This window comes from Balearica regulorum, chromosome 5 (genome assembly GCF_011004875.1).
Source record: "Balearica regulorum gibbericeps isolate bBalReg1 chromosome 5, bBalReg1.pri, whole genome shotgun sequence".
NCBI classification, from domain to species: Eukaryota; Metazoa; Chordata; class Aves; order Gruiformes; family Gruidae; genus Balearica; species Balearica regulorum.
In genome coordinates, this window is record NC_046188.1 from 18080838 (window position 1) to 18102113 (window position 21276).

Below are 21276 nucleotides of genomic sequence, written 5' to 3' on the forward strand. Positions count from 1 at the left end.
TTCTAGAATTTTACAGGTCACTGGGGATCTATTACAGATTTTATAGGAAAGTCCTTTTTCCCTCTGGTTACATATACTGCTATACACATTTTTAAAACAGTTATCTTTTATATATTCTGTCCAGAAAATGACACTTCTTACCTCACATCTCACAATTTTGTTAACAAGGCTGTAAATATCCTATGGTAATTTATACCTCCTCCTGTTTAATTTGTTCCAGTTTGGATCATTAAAAGACTCCTGCTAGTTAATTTGTACTCTTTGTCTACCCAAGTTGCTAAGCTTGGTTCTTAGTCAAACAATTCAGCATGGCCTAGGTCAGTAATTTCCTTAGTGCGTAATTCCAAATGCGGTGTGAGCGGGCAACTGTTTGACACGAAAAAGTTATGGATCCGATTCTGATCTGATGTGGGTGTAATCTGACTTCAGTGCTGCGACACATGGGAGATTCAGTTCCATTTCTCTTTTCAATAATGTGAATAAAAGAAACAAAATTGCCTGGAGAACAAGTAGAGAATAAATAGATGCACTCAGCCTCTGCTGGGGAATATGTATCTTGTCAGGGATCCTGTCTAGTGCCCTGAATTACTTAAAACAAATGCTTAACTGTGAGAATTCACAGTGTCTTACCACTGGCATTGCTATGCTTGCTCAGGTCTAGGAAAACCAAAATATTAGTGAAGGAGGACTTGCCTTTCCCTTATCTTTGCTCCGTTTGAATGGGTGTGCATCACATTAAAATTCCTGGCTATATTAGCGGTGATGCTTTATCCACACAACTTTGTGAGTCAGAACTGGTTTTTTAGAGCTAGATCGTTTGTGGAAGTGACTTTTGCATTCATTACACGGCAACCAGGCTTGAGACTGGGGAAAAACAACTCCATGGGTTTGGCTGGGTTAACAGAGCAGCTGACTGGCCACTTGGCAGTTATTCTGGAATCGTTCTGAACCACCATGGCCAAAGCAGTGTACTTGACACACTTTACATTGGCTTCTCTTTTGTGTCTGGGTTTGCCAGTTTTTATAAACTTTTATATAAAGCCTTAAGTATATCTGGCCTCAGTTGTGCCTCAGGCCATTTTCTTCAGCTCCTACTATGCTAGGTCATGGAACCTGTGTGGCACCCAGTGTTAAAGAACTCTACTCTTATGCTGTAACTTGGTAGTTTTGTAAGAATTTAGTAAGTAAGCTCAGCAGTAACCTCAATAAAGTGAGACCATTTCCTCAGGAAACAGATGACTTCATTCATTTCACCTGGCTTAGATGAACACACAAATGATATATAGCTTGAAATTTTTTTTTTTTAAATTTTTTTTTTAGTTCTTTTCAAAGTACTTCTTTTGCTGCTCTGTTGTGGTTTTGACCACCCACTCTAAAATAATAATTAAAATGATTTAGTGATAAATTTGTTAAATGGAGGTATGCTTTTAGTTAACGACAAATGGTTTTATGATTGTTGCTTAGCTCTATAGTACATCTGCAAGGAAGAAAATTATTGTCCTCATTAAGGTTATTATTCAATACATAGCTATTCTGCAAAAACAGCCAAACAGTCCCATTACAAGACCTTAGCTGAGTTGTTTTAATAGCAGTACTGGCCACTCCTGTGAGCTCTGGGTCTGAAGGCTCCTGCGGCAACCCATGTAACTGAAGAAAAGTGTATTATTTTGTTTGTTGCACCCCTCCCTGGCAAGAATATTGCTTTATTACAGAAAGCAACACTGGTGTATATTCTGTTCACTTCACCCTGCTGTAAAAGAGAAAGGTAAGGTTTTTTGCATGAAGTGTTTTTCCTACTTTATACATCCATTTTTCTGTTTCTCCAGATATTTGGAAGCCAAGCATGCCAAGTATTTCAGAGAAGTACCATTACAGAAGAGCCTGATTACAATATTTCTGAAAAGGAAGCAGCAGCCCTACAACAAAGCCCTTTACTAATATTCATTACATTTCTGGGCTTATCATCTTTCCAGACGTTATGCTTACAATAGTTACTTTCACATACAGGTAATGTCCTGGTGAACAAAGTCAACAACATGCATCACAGCACTGAGAAGAAAGGAATATTTCTTTAAGGTATTAAAGTGCCTATTTACAGAAAAAAATACTGTCCTATTCACAACATTCATACAGAGTTGAGAGGGGCTCAGTACAAAAGCGTGAAACTATATTTGTGTTTTCATTCAGATCAGGAGTGTACTCTTGAAGTAAATCTGATTGTCCCCATTTACTGTATTTTGGTTTGCAATTTACTGTATTTTAGTTTGCAACAGGGAGTAGCCTTGCATCACACTAAGATTCCCTTGGCATAAAGCTGAACCAGAGGCACAAACTTAAAAGTGCTCCAAATAATAATGGGTGTTCTGTCTGAAACAGAACTTCTAAACACATATAATGCAGACAGCATATATGTCCTAGTCAATAAGCTCCATAGAAAAGACTTCTGTTGTGTTTAGACAGACTGGAGTCTACAACTACACTGTCAGGAATCAGATCTAAGCTACTGTAGTTAGTTAAATTTGACAGCTTTTCCACTTAGTCTTCCTTTTAAAAGTGTGGCAGTCAAGCACAGACTACCGCTCCACATATTAGCTACTTCAGAATATGCCTAAACCTTCACATGTGAAAAAAGCATCTTCTTACACAAAGCAATTAGTAGCTGACTGATCTAAAAATATTATAATATCCCTGAAAAGCATTAATCTAATTGGCACACAGGATTTTCATAATAGTATTATTATGAATTCATATAAATCTCTAATTTAAAGTAACTTGAAAAATGGAAAAGTCTATCTGCAAAATGAGAAAGGCTTCCTGACTATACTATTAATTTCTATTTTTCTGTGGGGTTTTTTTTGTTGTTGTTGTTGTTTTGGTTTGGGGTTTTTTGTTTTTCTTTGCTTTTGACAGTGGTAAACATAGAAGAAAAATAAAGCATGGCCAGGCTGGCTAGGAAGATTATTGCTGCAGATATTTTGGTGCTCCACTTTATAATTTTTAAATTCCTTTTTTATCTTTCTAAATCTCTCTACCATTTTTCATTTGGAAAAAAAACCCAAACCCTAACCTGAACAAAACCCACCAACAACTGTTTTTTTCCCCCAATGAAAAGTGATTTGTAAATCACCTGTGCCCTTGGTCCTAATTATGCTTTGTTTATATGCTATGTTTATATTTACACCCACATATCATTAGCAATATTAATTCAAATTTCAATCTGAAAATGTGTAACAGTAACATACGCACCTCCACACTGGGAGCTTTGTAATAATCCAGTCAGCAAGAAAATTTCTGCTAGAAAGTGCTGTTGTTCATCAGAGTTGAGACCGATTGGAAAACTTTAATATACGTAAATTAGCCAATCTGAAAGCCTAATTCATTTCTGAGCATGTGCTGTATCCAAAACACAACCAAGGAATATAAATTTTTGTCTCAAGTATGGGACTCAACATAGAAACAACTGAAATAGATATAACAAACTAGATCCATTGTGAATTTTCCATCACAATTATTTTCCACTGAAAAATGCCTTTGTTGCAAAATAAAAAAATTCTGAGAAAATGGTTTTCAATTTGCTGTTAGGAAAATTAACACAGTAGTTGCCTCTCCACCTTCTTGGAAAATCCTTATTGATTTCAGGTCTTCAACTTTCCCTAGGAACTGTGGAGGCAAGATACTCTCTGTGTTACCACACTAGAGACAGGCTATGTAGTGTGTAAAAGGGTATCCAAAAAGGCCCCCTTCCAAGTGGGCAGCTGACATATTAAAACATTCTTATTGCAATTCTCCTGCAACAGAGCTTTGGAAAGAATCCTTTTTTTCTGTGGAAAATACCGAGGTTTTACTTCTCATCCTCATCCAAAACAGACTATTTTCCAAACTACTGACACTTTTCTCGGAAGTTCCATTTTCCAGAATACAAGTTCCAAATTCCAGACCATGGGATCTGTCCAAAATAACCCAGATTTCTATTTTCAGTCTGTGCCTTTACCACACTTTCCATATTCAGATTGATACCAATCATTTTCTCTTAAAGACACATTTTTGGTACAGTGGGAACTGGTTTGGAAAAAAGAATTTGCTCCAGTATGCAGAAACAAGCTTTACTGTCAGAGTTACTACAGGTTTACACAGGAGAATACTGCACACAAAAAATAATGTAACTGAGCAGAGGTACTCCCCATACCTTGTTTGACTTGGTTGGATTTTGGCATGGTTTATTTTGTATATTTTAACCTTGCTGTCGACTTTATCAATGTTTTTTTTTAAAGGAGAACTGGGATTTATAGCCTTCCTCAAGTCCCTCTTTGCCCTTTCAGAGTGAACTGTTGAGTTACTAAATTAAATTCGTACTCACTTCTCTTCCAATTTATCCTGTGTATCCTCCTCCAAGGTAGAGCACACTCATTGCTCTTCTGGAGCACATTTTCCAGTTTAGTCTTCTACAAAAGCTCGTTCATGAGCTCCAAGAACATGATGTAAATCAGAGTTCAGTACATGAAGACAACAGTAAAATCAGCCTCAGAAGCACGCTTATGTTCTGAAATAAAATTCTGTGGTAGGTGCACCATTACACAGGCAAGAGGAAGTTCTTCCAAAAAAGCATTTCAGAATACTACATTTAGGTCCTGCTCTGAACTACCTTCTTGGAAGAACTTCTCTCTTTCTTACAACCTCAAAGAAGTTATGGAAACTAGCTATCTTCCTAACTCAGCCACTTAAGTTGTATTTCCAAACTTTGGCAAAAGCACCATAAAGCAGGCCAAAAAGAGAGTCTGAGGAACAACTACAAAGAGGAATCAAAACTCACAGTAAATCCTACTTCAAATACATTAGCAGCAGGCAGTCTGCTGGGTCCACTGGTGATCAAAGTATAAAGGAGCACTGAGAGAAGATAGGAGCATTGTGAAGAAGCTAAAAGAACTCCCTGCATCAGTGTTTGGAGAGACAAAAACTATAAAGAATTCCACATGGAATTCTTTTCTGTCTCTAGCTCAACCTTGAGGACATATAACTCCATAGGGGATATAACAAAGAGCTACCGCATCCTGAGTGTCCAAGTGAGGTACATGGAGTTTGCTTTGCTCACTGTTTTTTCCAATAAAAGAAGACATCAAATGAAGATAGTAGAAGTCAGGCTCAAAGCAAGTAAAAGGAGACAGTTCTTCACACAACCATGAAACTCGTTCCCAAAGGATGTTGTGGGTGTTAAATGTTTGCAAAGATTCAGTAAGAATTAGACAGGTTAATGAAGAAGAAATACATTAAGGATTTTTAAGTACTTAGACATTACACCCAGTCCAGGAAGTTCCTTGAGCTTAAAATAGCTGAAGATCAACTTGTCCTGTCTCATTCTTCCCCAGGCTTCTTCATAAAGTCATGTTTGGAGTCAGAATATTGGGCTAGACAAGCATTCGGTTTCACTGAGTAAAAACATTTTTTACATTTTTAGTAGGTACTATTAATTCCCTTTTGCTTTCTATCCTACATGTTGTCTTTGTATCTTGGATCCATACAAAAATGGGCAGGACTGTTAGTCTCCTTTATTGCCATCTCCTTTTAGCTCTGGGAATTATTATTCTTATTTTAGCTAACACCATCATGACTTCTATAAAGCATCCATGGTCCAATTCTGAAAGAGACAGAGTTCTTCGTTTCTGTGAAACCAGCAGGAGCTGAGAACACTGAGTATTTTAAAGGATCCCGAATATGTGACAGTGAATGGGATTTAAGCATCCATTAAGAGCTGCACAGAAGTGCTTTTCTGAGTCTGGGCTCTAAAAGACTACTGAGCTATGCAAGGGCTTTTACATACCATTTTGTTGTCAGCAAATGCCTGCTCAGTTTCATCCTGCTTTATTCTGATCTGTTTTGTTGGGTTTTTTAAAAATTTTAAGACAACCGTAGAGTAACAACTGTAGGGTAATTGAATTATAAAGCATCAAATAAGCCTCTTTCAGAAGATAATCATCCTGGCCTAAAGGTTAGGTCAAGAAAGAAATTCCTCTTTTAAAGAGAATGTTTCTTCCCACACAGAAGCCAAAGGTAAAGGCTGGTTTGTATGATACTGTATGTAGTTTCCATAAGAACTATGTGTTGTCTCCTGTTTCAAGATGGCCCTGAACCACACCCTGGGGTTGAATCTCTCTGGATGTTTGGATGCTGTAGTTTGAGACGTTTTATGGAACAATTTTTTTTTTCTCTATTTCTGTATGCTAAAGCCCTACATTTATTGCTGAGCACTGCTGTTGATAAAAGAGAACAATAAGCAAAACTTACAGATGGCAAATGATTACTGGGAATCACTCAGAGATGATGTAGCACTTTAAAATTCACTTACATTTATTTCTCTTTCAGAAAAAACTTGTTCTTGCAAAAGGATCTACAATACACAATTTGAAGGAGGAAAGTCAAACCCCAAACTAGGCTAAAAAAGGTGACTACACAACAGCAGAGAAAAGGATTTGGGCCAATTCATAGCCATTTCTGTTGCAGCTCTTAAAATAACAGAGTAAATTTTCTACTTAGCACACTGCAAGCAGTTCACTTGGAAAGTCCTATTGGAAAGTGAAAGCCTGTTCTTCACAGAGCTCTTTATAGCACTGAAAGAATACATGAACTTATGATCTTTAGAAAATGTATGTGCCTTATTCCTGGCCCGAAAAGACATGCAAAAGAAAAACAGATGGGATTCTGGGAAACTGTCTGCAAACCACCTTTTCCCTAAAGTCAGTTTTAAATGTCAGAATTTTTTTAGGCTACCAATTGTGCCACAGTACTTAAACAACAACAAAGCATGATGCTGGTTCTTTACATTTTCTCCAAAGATATTAAAGTGGTACTTCTGAAAGCAAAAATAAAAGAATTCTCCCTCAGAATATATGAGTTCAGCAATGACAATCCAACCAACAGATAATCATCTCCAGATAACAGAGGAGTAGCAAAACCCGAAGATAATGGTGAGGATTTTAAACAATCACTTTATCATTTTTACGCAAACTCTTGGTCAAACTTTTGCTCTGTTCTAGTATGAACTGTATCATCAGTGGTTCCTCTTTGGCCTGTTACACCTCAATTATCTTTAAAGACTTTCTCAAAAATGCAGAAAAACTGCATTTAAAAAAGTCCAATGGCATAACTAATAACTCCTTCCTTAGTTCAAAGCATTTTGTCTATTGTGACTGTCAGACATTTAGCAAGCTCTACTTTGAAATCTATTTTTTATTCATAAAGAAGTTTTCTTGAGTCTTGAGCCAATTCAAATATGACAATTTGGTCTCCAGGTAATGTTTGCCACATGTTAAAATTTCTGCATTGTCCTGGAATGTAAGAAGAAATACATGATTGCAGCGCTCTAATTAAAACTTGAATCAAAAACCTTGTTAAAAACAACTCAGTTAAAAAATCTTCTTTGCCAACACATACATTGATCCTGCATTTTTAAGATGGTTTGGGGAGACATTTTTGTTCTTCAGAAGTTGTTTATTACTGTTATTTTTATTATTTTATTGTTGTTATTATTATTATTATTAACAACATGTTCATGTGTACAAGCATATTGCTGACTTGGATCTACTTATTTCACCATACAATAAAAAGTTTTTTCATTATCTCACTGATTATCAGGAGCCCGTTTAATGGGCCTATCTTTAGTAAATCAGTTTGTTTCCATTCTTCACCCCTGATGAAAGTCTTTAACTGCTGACTGCATGAAGCTCCTGTAAGGGCACACAGTACAGTAACACATGAAAACAGGGTTTTTTCCAGTCTTCACACAGTATGCTTCAATGTTTGTTCAGTCACAAACACCTCTTCTAAAATAAGAGCAATTGGGATCTCTAAGAAATTAGAAGCATATACAACATGGAAAAATATTCCTTCTTTTTCACTGCATGTGATATTCATTTATGCCAAGTAATATTTTTGTTGAATAGTAAGTGTGTGACAGACGACTCCTGACTACATGTCTGTGAGGGGTGATCTAATCTCTGCTGTCTAATCTCCAAAGCACTTGGGGGAGAGTCAACCTGCAATGTGCTGAGGGCACCAACATAATAAGGTTGGTTTATATATAGCCCTTCACACTAAAGAGTTTCCAAAAAATTTCACAAGATATTATTACATACTGCTATTCTAAGAATTTCAAACACTGTCAAAGATATTAAACACACTTTCTCCCCCTAAAGCTTTTTTCCTCTTCATCCAAGAAGCCTCCCCTACAGTGACTAAATCAAGTTATTGTATATTTATACACCTAGCTGCCTCTGGCCTAACAATCTCCAGCAGACCATTATTAACTGTTGACTTCAAAATTACTAGCAGTGCAGTGCTCATCGTGTTAGTCTGACATGTTTTTAATATAAATCTGCCTTACCTGCATTCCCTTCACCTCTGGCAAACCAGCACTTCTACCGTTATTGGGCATGATGGCTGGAAAACACTTTCCTAAGATCTGCTTTTAGCTATGTAGCCTCCAGCCCAGTTTTACTGTCATCAAATCCAGCTTTCAGACAGTTAAATCAATCCCCTTCCTCCTCTCTCCCCACATATGTTGTCTTTTCTTACAACCCAGTGTTTGGCATTTTAATTATCTTCTGTTTCCTTAGTATAAATACCTGGAAAGGAAGCCTTACCTGGCAACGAAAAGGGAGATAGATTGTCCTGTTCATTTTCCTCCTCTTGGTTCACCACAGGAATGTTCCCATTTTCAATATTCCCATGTCTCCCATTCTGAAGTGGTTTGCTTGAGCCATTGGCAGACTGGATTAACCGCTGACGCTGCACAGTGTCAAAGACAAAACTGCCATAGTTTGGAAAATAGTGACTTTGGTAAATCTGGGTTTTGCTGTCTGTCGAGCCCCAGTCACATGAGCCGTGATATTTCTCCACAAATCCCTCCTTCCAGACAGCAACAAACCAATCTGTCTGTGCCTACCTGTCTTCATCAGGCCAGCACTGACCATCCACCTCAAGATTACTAGCAGGAGTCTTTCAAGCCATGATGGAGAAAGCTGTCATATCTGTTCTTCCACATCATGAGTGTGGTTATTCTGAAGCACTTCTCACTCAACAGTTCCCACTCAAAACAGCAATAGGACCATAATCTAGTGGTAACACTCATGACATTACTGCAGTATTAGAGTTGACTTATGAATGACTCATAACCCAGGATCTGTCCTACTTGGGTCCAACTCTCCTCCCTTCTTCTCATCCCCATTCTCTGAGGTAAATGTAAAGTCCTACTCACTAGCAAGACCAACCCTTGTTGCCCTTGTCCAAGTATATCCATATGTTCATGAAGCTCAAAATTGCCCCTGCAGACATGCAGAAGACTGCTACAGTTCCAAAACATAGTACAATTCCAGGGATAGGTTTTGAACATCAGTATATATAACCATTAATACACTGGAGAATGTGATATGTAACAGTAATTTCCTACTTTTATAAAAAAGAAATATTTTTAGTTTGTTAGATGAGATAATGCAGGGTTGATAAGGGTTGTTTCTTTCATGACAAATTGTTGCATCTTCCTAAAAGGTGCTCTGAAATGCCTTTGAAAAAATAAAGCAACTGCACAACATGCGAAAAAAATTCTGCAACTAGTATTAACGCACTGTAATTGCAAATAGAGAAAACTCATATCTGAATACTTTACAAAATTTTGGCAGTGAGAATACCTAAGAACATAGATCCAAAATGCTCTGGTTTAGAGAATGTTTTTTTGCAGATGAGCAAGCATCAACCCCCTCTGCACATATCCATCAAGAAAGATTTTTTTTCTGATCAGTGAATTGCCTTCAAAGCAGAACTTTTACAAAGTCAACTGCTGTTGTGTGCCCTATCTGATCTTCTGCTCTTGCCTGTATGCCATCAAGCTGACTTTTGTTACAAATATATTAGTGCTGCTTTCCTTCATTGGGGTATACACAATGCTGGGTAGCTACATGAACTGTGTTATGATGTTCAAATTCTAGGAACTTGTTGAAGCTTGTATTTCCTAAACTACTGAAATTTTATTTGCCAGAGTAAAAATCTCTCACATTTGACATTGTAGGGAGCAAATGAACTAAAATCCTGCCTTCGTAGAAGCCAAGTTTGACAGGCCAAAGATTTTATCCCAAGTACTTCATACAAGCTCAGAAAAGCGTCACTTCGTCAGTCCTGTCACTTCAGCTGCAGGGTATGAAACGAGCAATATATGGTGGTGACAACATATCATGTCAGAGTTAACTGAAACTATCCTGGGCAAATTCCCTTCATGAAAATATTTTGGTACATCTTCATTTTGAGCTGAGGACTACACTGAAGACTAAAGAGGTAGGCAAATATCTGATCTGATCCTGATGTGCTGCTAATATAAGAGCAGTTCTGACAAATTTCTGATTGCCCTGTCCATTATCCTTTCTTAGCCCGACCACTTTTGTTATGATCAAACCCAATTCTTGGCTGCAGATAAAATCCAAATATGCACACATGCATACACACACATATTGAAACAAACATCTGGCAGGGAGATAAGGGAGTCCCTTGGTGACTGCCCTCCCATCAAGACAGGCAGCATCACCAATTGGGAATTCATCCTCAAATCTGCTGTGACATAGCTGCTAGAGAAAGACACAGCTCTAGTTCATCCCTAGGAACATGGGCAAATCTGAATTCCAGAATCACTATAAGCACGGCTCTTTGGCAACCCCTCTGCCTCACAGTCATTTATTGTTCTTTTAATGAACCTACCTCATTAATGATGAGTCGGCTTGCCATCCGCATTCTGGTACGTGGTCCGAACTTATTTGTAATCATAATCCGCAATCCAGCTTCAGGGAAGCGGTACTTGGGGGGACTGGAGCAGATGATCTCATCCACCATCACAACATTGTTTTTGCCATACTGCTGCATCCCCTTCACTAATGATCACAATGGACAGAGTTAGTTGTGGAATTGATCTTACCATGCTTCCCATCACCCAGAGTCATTCTTTTCAGGCTCAGGTGGGGGGTAATATTCATCTGAATGCTTGAATTTACGACTGACTTTCCTGTAATATTTCTGCAGCCTGGTGAATCTGCTCATCAGGTGTGCACTTTTTTTAGATCACATGCTGAAAAGGAATTTCACTCTGCTAAGGTAGCCACCACCCCACTCTCAGATGAGTGAGAACAGTTTTTACCCAGACATTCATGTTGTAGTACCAGTTTTCATCGCTTATGTCTCACTCCGGTTTTGTAAGCCTTCTCTAAAAGCACTTGCACTGTGGCAGTGTAGACAGTGCTCTTGAAACCTCTCAAGCTATCCTATTGGATCAAGGTGCTGCACATCCTAATGTTGTGCTCTTTTTGGAAATTCTCTTCACTCTTCACTTTACCTTCACATACTATTATTGATATTTCTTACATGACAAAATTTGAAATTATGAAAACCAACAATTGTCAAGAACAAACGCATGTTATAAGTAAACCTTTGTTAATATAAAGAACTTGTAACAAGGTTAAGAGTTTTGTTCTACTGTTAAGAACACAAACAGAGAGACAAAATTATATTGGGAATCAACACAAGTACAGGCAAGGATTTTCAGAGCTCAACAACAAACCTATATTCTCACAAATGCTACGCACTACACAGAGCAAGCAGAGCAAGGCTCAGCAGACAGGAGACATACCCATATGGTGTTAGAAAGCAGGGCAGGAAATATGCATATGACTGAAATAAATATTAATTATTACATGTAATAATATGTAAGGAAAAAAAAACCCAACAAAATTCTTTGCTGCTTGTTTTCTGCTTTGCTTAGCTTGGCTTCACCCTCCCACTCCCCTTTTGCATTAAGTTACTTACATTAAGAAGAGGAAGAGAATTTAGGAGGTAGAAGTGAAAGATAATTATTAGTGCATGGTTCCAGTCAGGAAGCAAAAGAAATCTAAGAAAACATTCAACTCAAACGAAGGAATTAAAATGGACCTGTTCTAAACACACAGAAATCTATACTGGGGTTTTTTTTTTGCATTGTTACAGTGTCAAAATATTTTTGTTTTTCAGGAAGACGACTGGATCCATGCATGCATGTATATCACATCATGCAATAAAGGCTTTGTTGTCTCAAGCATCTTCTAACATATTTGAAGTTGAAGAAAAATATCCTTCCATCATCATTCAACAAGAATAACCTAGCAAGCCTGTAAATCACCAGTAAACAGCTATATCTTTTACCTTTCAGCATTTGAGTGTCTTGCTTTGTTTCACTAAAATGAGTTTTCAGTGAGTACACTGGAGTCACCTGAGGTGTCATAAAGAGATCTTTGTTTCACAAAGAAATATGCCCTACTCAAAGAATCCACTGTGTAGTCTTTTCTTGCAGCTTAATATCTCTAATGGAGAATAGAACTAGTAGTAATTTTGCATTTGGTAAACATAAAGGAGAAATTATCCTCTCCCCGCCCTAAAACAAATTAACCTTGCTGAGTACTGCAGCTGATGATGCAAATAAAGAGCACATCCATTCCAATGACTCTTACAGTGAGAATATAGCAGCTTTTCTGTGAAGGAATATATAGCCAGACACACTTCCTAGGAACCAGTCCTTAACAGAAGAGGCTACCTAGAAACCAGTCCTCACAGAAGAGTACTCAACCACAGTAGCTTAACATTTGCTTTAGCTAGACAAAGAAAAAGAAATGTTTGACAGCAATCCTGGCAAGACAAAAAGGCCAGATATCTTTTCAACAGTCTCATCAGATTAACTGCTCTCAAGTGAGTTTATCCAGTGAAGTCTCCAAAGTGCTTCTTGATCTTATAGTGTCATGAAAAACACGGAAGCACTGCAGTTAACACTGGAACTGCCTCTTAGAGCAATAAGGAGGCAGTGACCAAACGTATTCAGCTTTGATGAAATTCCATGATAAAAAACTCAGCACTTATGTAGAATGTATCACTATAAATATATACATATAACTAACTGCAGTTGTTGACTTAGTACAGCACATTGCTTTTATATTTTCACAACAGCTCTTCAGTCTCACTCCCTATGCCCATAAACATAAATATCTTGGCCCCATATGGTACAAACAGGCTTCACCTAAAAATTACAAAATTAGTTTTCACAAATGTGAGACAGAGAAAAGCCTTTTGTACTTCTCCTTTGAGATATTCCTTACAAAAATCTTTTCTGAAAATGACTTTTCCTTTCAACAAACTGTGTACACTTCCTGCTCACCACAGAGTCATCACCAACAACCCTGTCAAAATCAGCAGAAAGTTCTTGCTGACTTCAGTTGACTCCTGATCAGGCCCTCAGATATCTACATCACACTGTTCAGAAACTCACTTTTTTCAAGTTTCTGGTTTTAGGCAGGAATCAAACCATGCCACCTGGTGGAAATTTGTGTCAACATAATAAAAGCCAAGGGCAGTGAGCCATGTGTTTGTACTTTTAAAATAGGAGCATTCTTCACAAAGTACAAATATTTCACCTTTACCTGTGTGTGTAAAACTTGCCCTTGAAATTGAATTTATCTTACGGTGAAAGGCTCTCCTTTTTCCCTCTGAAACTTGAGTAATAGAAGCTTTTATGTTGTACCACTGGAAGCTCTTGAAAGTAATAAAACTTACAAGCATAAGAGAGAGCTGTGCAGCATGTGAACCCCCCTCTCATCTACAGCGTAAGCAACAGACTAACCATCCTTGGCAAGAAGAAAGTTCCCCACCCAAAGCAACTGTTCTTTTTTGGGAAGTAATCAGACTTTCCTCCTGTGGAAAACCAGACTGAGGTTAGACCTACACCTTGGTGAATCCTAAAACTTGCTAACCACTGGATGGACGTAAGGCAGAGGCCAGCTCTAGCGCTCTCCCTGATACTAGCAGTGCTCCTGTTTCTGAAAGCTGCTGCTGGGGAAGGTGCAGCTCAGCTTGTGAAGCCAGCCAAGTGTCAACAAACAGCAAGTCACTGCTAGGTCATGGCGTATTTTGACTCAACAGGAGGGAGATGCAACAGGCAGCCATGTGATGGTTTTCTAGGACAGCTACTTGACACATAAAGCACCCATCTACAAAGCACCTAGGCTAACAATGCCATCCTCCTGTCCCACTGCTCACTCCAAACCATCACCTCCTTAATCTCTTCTTGGAGTCCTCTCTTGTCCTGAGCAGGTTTGCCTGTGATAATATCTACACTCTCACACTTTGAACAATGCAGCATGTATTTGTGTAATGGGTGCTGGAGAAGGCAACAGGAATCTGGCTGAAACTGCAGTCTCATGGCATCTTTGAGGGAAATTAGAAATCTGCTGTGGACAGTTGCTAGTGGAGACACCATTCTCATGAGTTCAGGTTTTTATTAGCTTTCTTGCTCCTTTTTCAAAAAGTTCTGCATGTTCTTCACAAGCATTAAGCTTCACATTTCCTGAAAAGGAAATAGGTGGACAGGCAAGCACTCTGTGCTATCATCCCTTTACTACCAGTGGCTAGAGAGGAGAGCATGCAGGGAGATGACATCAGAACCCAACAAATGGCTCAGAAGTAAAACCCACTGATGTCTGTGTTCTTACACTGGATCACCCTTTTCCTGTGTCCCCACTTGAATACATCAGTAACAACTGCCCTTTTGAGGTATCCTCTGAACCTTGTATGTACATACCTCCATGTCCAAGCAACAGGCTTCACTATATCAAAAATTCATTGTAAAATGAGATCAAAGTGTTTCAAAGACGTCTTCATTTAGTTATGTTACAATGTCCTATAGGAAGTAATTTTAAATCTATATTAAACTATTGCCTAAACACCATACCTGAGAGTATCAGGGTGCTGTCATTGCATAAACCTGTAGTAAGTGACGGTACCTACCCTGAAGACATCCCAGCCTAAACACTAAAAGCAGAAAAGAGTGAGATTCTCTCAGTCTGCTCTGAATTCCTGTTTGCCACTATCTGTTGTTACATGAGGACCTTTCCAGCTGCTACCTACATAGCTGCTGAGCTCAGTCTCCTAGAATGAGAGATGCTTGCCAAGAACAAAGCAAGGAGACCTCACTCGTTATGTGTAGCCCACGGACTCACTAAATTATATGGTTTGTGCTTTGAAGGTAGGAATGATTTTGCTCTACAGAGAAAAGAGAATGGAAGAGAAGAGGGTTAAGACAATGATAAAAACAGGCTTACAAAAAAGCCAAAAATACCTAGGTATGTTTGCTTACCTTCAGTATGAAAAGCTGGGTATCATCTTCTTGCCCTTTATGACAAAGATACAGATAGCAAAGAACCTGCATTTCTCAATTTTACATACGTGCTTGGCAATGTATGCAGAGCTATTTAGGCATGTGAAAGCCAGTCTTCTGAGGATCTGAACTCAACATGTAATCCCTCTTGCCCACTGATCACCCATGTCCTTTCCTTCAACACCCAAGTCTCAGCTTCTAGTTCCAAACTAATTTTTGAAGGGAAAATTACCTTCTTCCTGGCAAAAAAAATTTCTTTCACAGTGTTGTAGCTCATCACTGAACAGGAGATAAAAAGGGGGCAAAATTGCCAATGTGCAAAGCAGCTTTGTTTTCAGAATATAAAAAAAAATTTTTGATTGGGTTTTTTTCATCTGGCAGTCTGACTGCTGAATTGTCAAGTTAACCCAATAAAAATTCCTGCTTATGATTGAATAGTAACACTGTTTTGATCCGTATTAAAGAAATAAAAAGGATATCCTGTGAACTACTCTTTTTTCCAAGTCCTGTCTGCTCAGCCTTACCTTTCCATAGTAATGGAATGGATGGGTCATCACAACTAGAGGCATAACATTTATTACCATCTTCCAGCTCATTGTTGACTGTGTCACCATTTCCAACATTCTTGCTTTTAAGGGTGAAGAAATTTTGCATCCTCACATTGTACCTGAAAGCGCAAAAGAAAGGTCTGAAAAGGTTGGATCATTGCATTTCCTTAGCAAACTTTTAAGTGTCTGAGAACAACTTATGCCGGCAAGTAGTAAAGCCTAGATGCATGTTCTCTGACAACTAATAGGAAGATAAGCATAAGGGCTATCCAATTCAATGGCAAGCTGATAGGAAAGCAAAGGCTGCACCTATCTCTCATGAGATACAGCAAACTGCAAAAAAGATACTAGAGTAGATTTAGTGAAGACAAAACATGGGAGCTGCAGCTTTTGGAGCCAGGACGTTCACTATGCAACAGTTTCTTCCCTCTGGCATCAGCTCTCAATTCACCTCACTGTTTCTCTTAGAGAAGTACTGTGTTCCCCATGGCAGGTGCCCCAGCATTTCTGGGACTGTTGACCATACCCTTCTAAATAAAGAATACATCTATTTTGGCACTAGGACAGGATCTAAGAGGGCTGTCAATGAACTCTCCTAAGACATGATGTAGGAGAAAAGAGAGGCTGAAAAAAAGGTTGATTTGTGAGGTGAGGGCACCAATGGGTAAGTCTAAGCAACTTGCAGTAGAAGGGTGGGCTCACAGACCCTTGCAGTAGCAGTCAGACCTCTGATTCTCCTATCAGAGGCAGTGACACTACAGAAGGATGTCAGTATACAATCTGGTATGAGACAGTCTGAAGATCAATAGAATCACAGAATCATCTAGGCTGGAAAAGACCTGTAAGATCATCAAGTCCAACTGTTAACACAGCACTGCCAAGTCCACCACTAAACCACGTCCCTAAGCACCACATCTACGCATGTTTTAAATACCTCCAGGGATGGTAACTCAACCACTTCCCTGGGCAGCCTGTTCCAATGCTTGATAACCCGTTCAGTGAACAACTTTTTCCTATTATCCAGTCTAAACCTCCCCTGGTACAACTTGAGGCCATTTCCTCTCATCCTATCACTGGTTACCTGGGGGAAGAGACCGACACCCACCTACAACCTCCCTTCAGGTAGCTGCAGAGAGCGGGAAGGTCTTCCCTCAGCCTCCTTTTCTCCAGGCTAAACAACTCCAGTTCCCTCAGTCACTCCTCATAAGACTTGTGTTCTAGACTCTTCATCAGCTTCATTGCCCTTCTTTGGACACGCTCCAGCACCGCAATGTCTTTCTTGTAGCGAGGGACCCAAAACTGAACACAGTACTTGAGGCGTGGCCTCACCAGTGCTGAGTACAGGGGGATGATCATTTCCCTCATCCTGCTCGCCACGCCATGTCATATTCAGCCAGCTGTCTACCAACACCCCCAGGTCCTTTTCTGCCAGGCAGCTTTCCAGCCACTCTTCCCCAAGCCTATATGGGATTGTTGTGACCCAAGTGCAGGACCTGGCACTCAGGCTTGTTGAACCTCATGCTTAGGAGTCTGTCTCATGTTCCTTGAACTTGTTTACCAGAGGTTACAAAATATGTGTAATAGCTGACATGCTGTGTGCTTACAATCCAGAGTACCAGGCAGACTTTTTCATATAACGTTGTATAAATGACATTTTCTCTCAACTATTTCTGAAAGCTACTTTACCTCAGTGCACTGTGAAAAGGATGCAAGAAAATATTTGCTGTTGACTGAGCAGAAATCTAGAGTGAAACTGACTAAGCATAAATAAGCAAGGGATCTTGCACAGAAGCATGACTGGCTGTATTGTCCTCAGCAGGAAGGCCAAGGACAAAACCACACCAAAAGAATGATGGTCAATTAACACCTAAAGGCCATAAGGAGGAGAAAAGCACTTACTTCATGATAAGTATGTAGAATGAATACATAATAATGAGTACAAGGCTTTCCCACCTCAAAGAGACAAAAAAAAAGTGTTAAAAGGCCATTCAAACAGCTGTATGCTTTACAAGTTTTATGTAGGAGTGTGCATTAAACATCTAGTACAAGTCACATTTGTGTACACAGGATTCACATCATTAAGATTAGACGGTGTCTCAGGAGAATGGGGAGGAAGCAGACTCTCAGGTTCCAATAAACATGCAAATAAAATGTAACGCATATATTTCAGAAATGTGCTATGCAGACTGCAACCACAGCTACCCTCTGAGGATCGTAATGCCAAGGCATTTTGTCATTTCACTGCTGAAGCACAGGCTAGGCACTCTGAGAGGACTCTTTTAGAAGATGCTTATGATCTTCCACTAGGATCCCACCTTGGACTGTTCTTTGGGACACCTAGCACCCCCATAAATGTTAATGGCCAGAATCAGAGCAGCAGCACTTTGGTTACCCTCTCTGCACCTGTGAGTCTTCAGGCCTTATATATAGCCTATTTACTTAGTTAATGTTTCCAGGTTCTTAAATTTCCTTTTAGTTTTCCCTGATCATCATAAAAAATATAACCAAAGAAAATACATAGGATTTCCTAAGTGTCAAATCCAGCTCATACTCCCAGCATGTATGAATGAAAGCTAATTACACTGTAACTCTATTTACTCATCAGTCTTAAAGCAAATACAGGACTGTAGGGAATAATTTACACAACTTACCATTCTATTTTCTCATCATATATGAACTAGAAGGAAAAAAAATAGGAAAGACATAAATTGACCATTTCCCTGATCTATCTTGAAAAACCGTCAAATTTATCTAAAGAGTATCAGTCGTATCTAGCCAGAAACTACTCAAGTTTTGACCCTTTCTAACCAGAACTTTCACTGTATAGATTGTGTCCCTCATAAAGCACAAACCTTGTGAACAAGCCTTGGATCCCTCTCAGTGATTGTTATAAATACTATCTAGTAAAACAGTGTGAGCATGTGAAAGACAGATATGTACACATGTACCCCCACGCTGTGCTGTGTAAATGACAGCAAAGTCATGTATACTGAAGCGATCTAGCTCTAAGTCCTTTTAACAGCTACACTAGGTTTAGCAGAAAAGGCAGTCGTTTACTTCTTCTCTTAGGCCAGGTGGTTACACACATTTTACTCCACCCTATGTAACTCCTGTAACTGAAAGGGCAGCTGCTAATGATCCATATTTATTACAAAACTAAGCAGATTCTGCCCCTCCCTGTCACCAGACACAGTAACATTCAGGAGCTACTACAGTGCTCAACATGAACAAAGTGGTATCTCACCTGTGCTCAATTTAGAAAAATTTACACAGAATCTGTGAAATAAAATTACTGTGTAGAAGCAATAAACAGCCACCTTCCCAATTTAAAATAGAGGTGTAGCTCAAAATTATTCATCTCTACAACAAGCAGTCCCCTAGGGCAGAATAGAGTGCAACTGCACTGTGTAACAGTAGCCTGCTACAGTAGTCTGTAAAGCTAAACTTTACAGACTGCAGGTACAAAATGAATGGACATTGTTTGACACGATGGACACATATTCCGTGGGGCTGTATAAAGTTTTCATATTTGGACCATGCTGTGGAGCTAAGCCATCACTTCCAGATGTCAGTAGAACTAGCTAGGAAAATAACTATTTACCAGTGTATATCAATGGCTAGCAGACTGGTCCTCCAAAAATTCAAGCAATGAAACACGTTAATTGATAAGAGAACTACTTACAACAATAAGTATGATCACAGATATCGTGTAGTACACAGAGTCCCGGAACACAGCCCACTGGGTGAGACAAACCACCTGAAAAATATCACAACTTTAGCCAACAAAAATACGTGATTTTAAAGACAAAACAAAGGCAATCGCTTAGGTTTGTGAGCAGAATTATTGTTAGCAATTATTTTGGAACCAATTGCAGTTTTATGCTAACAGGAAGACATATCAGTCTGTTAGACAGTGGATCTATAATAACTACCAGTCATAAAAATCAAATAAAAACTTCCATTAATGAAATAAATTTCTTACTAATGATATTTTAATTGGTCATAATTTCAATTGTAAAGTACAATTCATTGTACTGCAGCAAATCAATGGTTCCCACTTCATTATATTTGTGGATATACTTGCCTTAATACCTGAAAAAATATGATACACAGTCTAACCATCTACTGAGTAGATGGAGCAAATCTCATGCTTGTGTCCTAGATTCTTTGATCACCATCAGCCCCAGGAGGGATTGCAGATGCCATTGATCAGTTGACTGTGAACACAGTACTGTATGAAGAGGAACCAGCTTCCTCTATATGCTACATGTTCAGAATGTGGAAACTATTGCTGAACTTTTTGGAAACATTTGCTATTTGTAAATTCTTTCCAACAGTTGAAATTTTTCACAATGGCAGCTCATGTTTGGTTTTGACTAATAGTACTTTTTGTTGTTGCTGTCTACATTTGCTCATAGAAACCCCTGAATTGTAAGCAACTGAACTCCATAAATATAAGTATCTTACTAACCTGTCCTGCAAACATTCCACAGACACCAACAATGCACAGGATGTTGAAAACTGCTGAACCAACAATGGTCCCTACTCCTACATCTCCATGAGTGATAAATACACCTGCAAAGGGAGCAAAACATGCGTTATTACCACTGTCATTTCTTTTTAGGTCACAGGCAATTACTTAGAACATTTACTACCTGAGAACAAGAGATTATTTCAAAGTTTAACCAAAACTTGTTTCATAATAACCGCTCACTTCTCTGTGGAATATTTTGTGCTTTTTGTCTAGCTAGCAGCTCCCCATTTTTGCCTTAACATCTCTACATATATATATTTTATTAAAAGTAAATGATTTCTTAGCTAGTTAGTTCAACGGTAAGTCCTGTGTTTTACAGTTTGGTTGTTAGAGGTGGAGTAATCCATTCAAATGAGCATAAAACATCTCCAGTCACATCAGGAGCATGGAATTTATTTCAAACAGTATAATAAAGCACAGAAACCTTTCTCCCAGGTATTTAATATTTAGTATGTTCTTCCTTGCAATGTCTCATGAGAATAAGAGATTCTCTCAAAAAACTGGTAGCCACCTTGGGTGCATTAATGTGTGCCTTCTGACTTGAACAGACAACCAAGATTCAGACTTAACCTGTTCTAGTACCAGCTGTCAGATTTCCCTTAGTACTGAACCCATCTATGCCTGAGATACCTATCTGTAATATAATTGTATCAGAATTACAAAAATTAAGGGCTGGAGTGGACCTCCAGGGATTAGCTAAGGTAATCTTCAGCACTGAGACAGAACCAAAAAGATAGTGTGAATGCACTACAGAGCAGCGTCTATTTGTACTTTAAATCTTTCACTAAAGGCTTACACTTGCTGTGATGTTATAGTGCATTCCTTTAGACCGTACTTCGCTAAAGTTTGTAAAAATGTAAGTCAGGGTAGTAGCAGAAAGCCTACTAAGGCTTTACTAAAGACAGATTTATCAAATTTGCTGCTTTCCCCCTTCTCTGTCAGTGTAATCCTTTGTCCTTCCTTCTCTTAATAGGTACTGCTTTTGCCATTTA

General features: G+C 38.8%; 1 protein-coding gene across 7 annotated transcripts in view; it reads right to left on the bottom strand.

The window, feature by feature from the left end:
* The window catches only part of SLC24A4 (solute carrier family 24 member 4), a 410963-nt gene that overhangs the window by 319110 nt on the left and 70577 nt on the right, over window positions 1-21276 (bottom strand). For 5 of the 7 annotated variants that reach the window (XM_075753658.1, XM_075753662.1, XM_075753657.1 and 2 more), the window contains 7 exons: window positions 20222-20325; window positions 19433-19507; window positions 18402-18427; window positions 17650-17703; window positions 15727-15869; window positions 10735-10904; window positions 8634-8778 (listed from right to left, as the gene is read on the bottom strand). In XM_075753658.1, the coding sequence (XP_075609773.1) occupies window positions 8634-8778; window positions 10735-10904; window positions 15727-15869; window positions 17650-17703; window positions 18402-18427; window positions 19433-19507; window positions 20222-20325 (717 nt within the window). The remainder of the gene's footprint in view (window positions 1-8633; window positions 8779-10734; window positions 10905-15726; window positions 15870-17649; window positions 17704-18401; window positions 18428-19432; window positions 19508-20221; window positions 20326-21276) is intronic. The other 2 variants (XM_075753661.1, XM_075753659.1) reach the window with 1 other exon arrangement.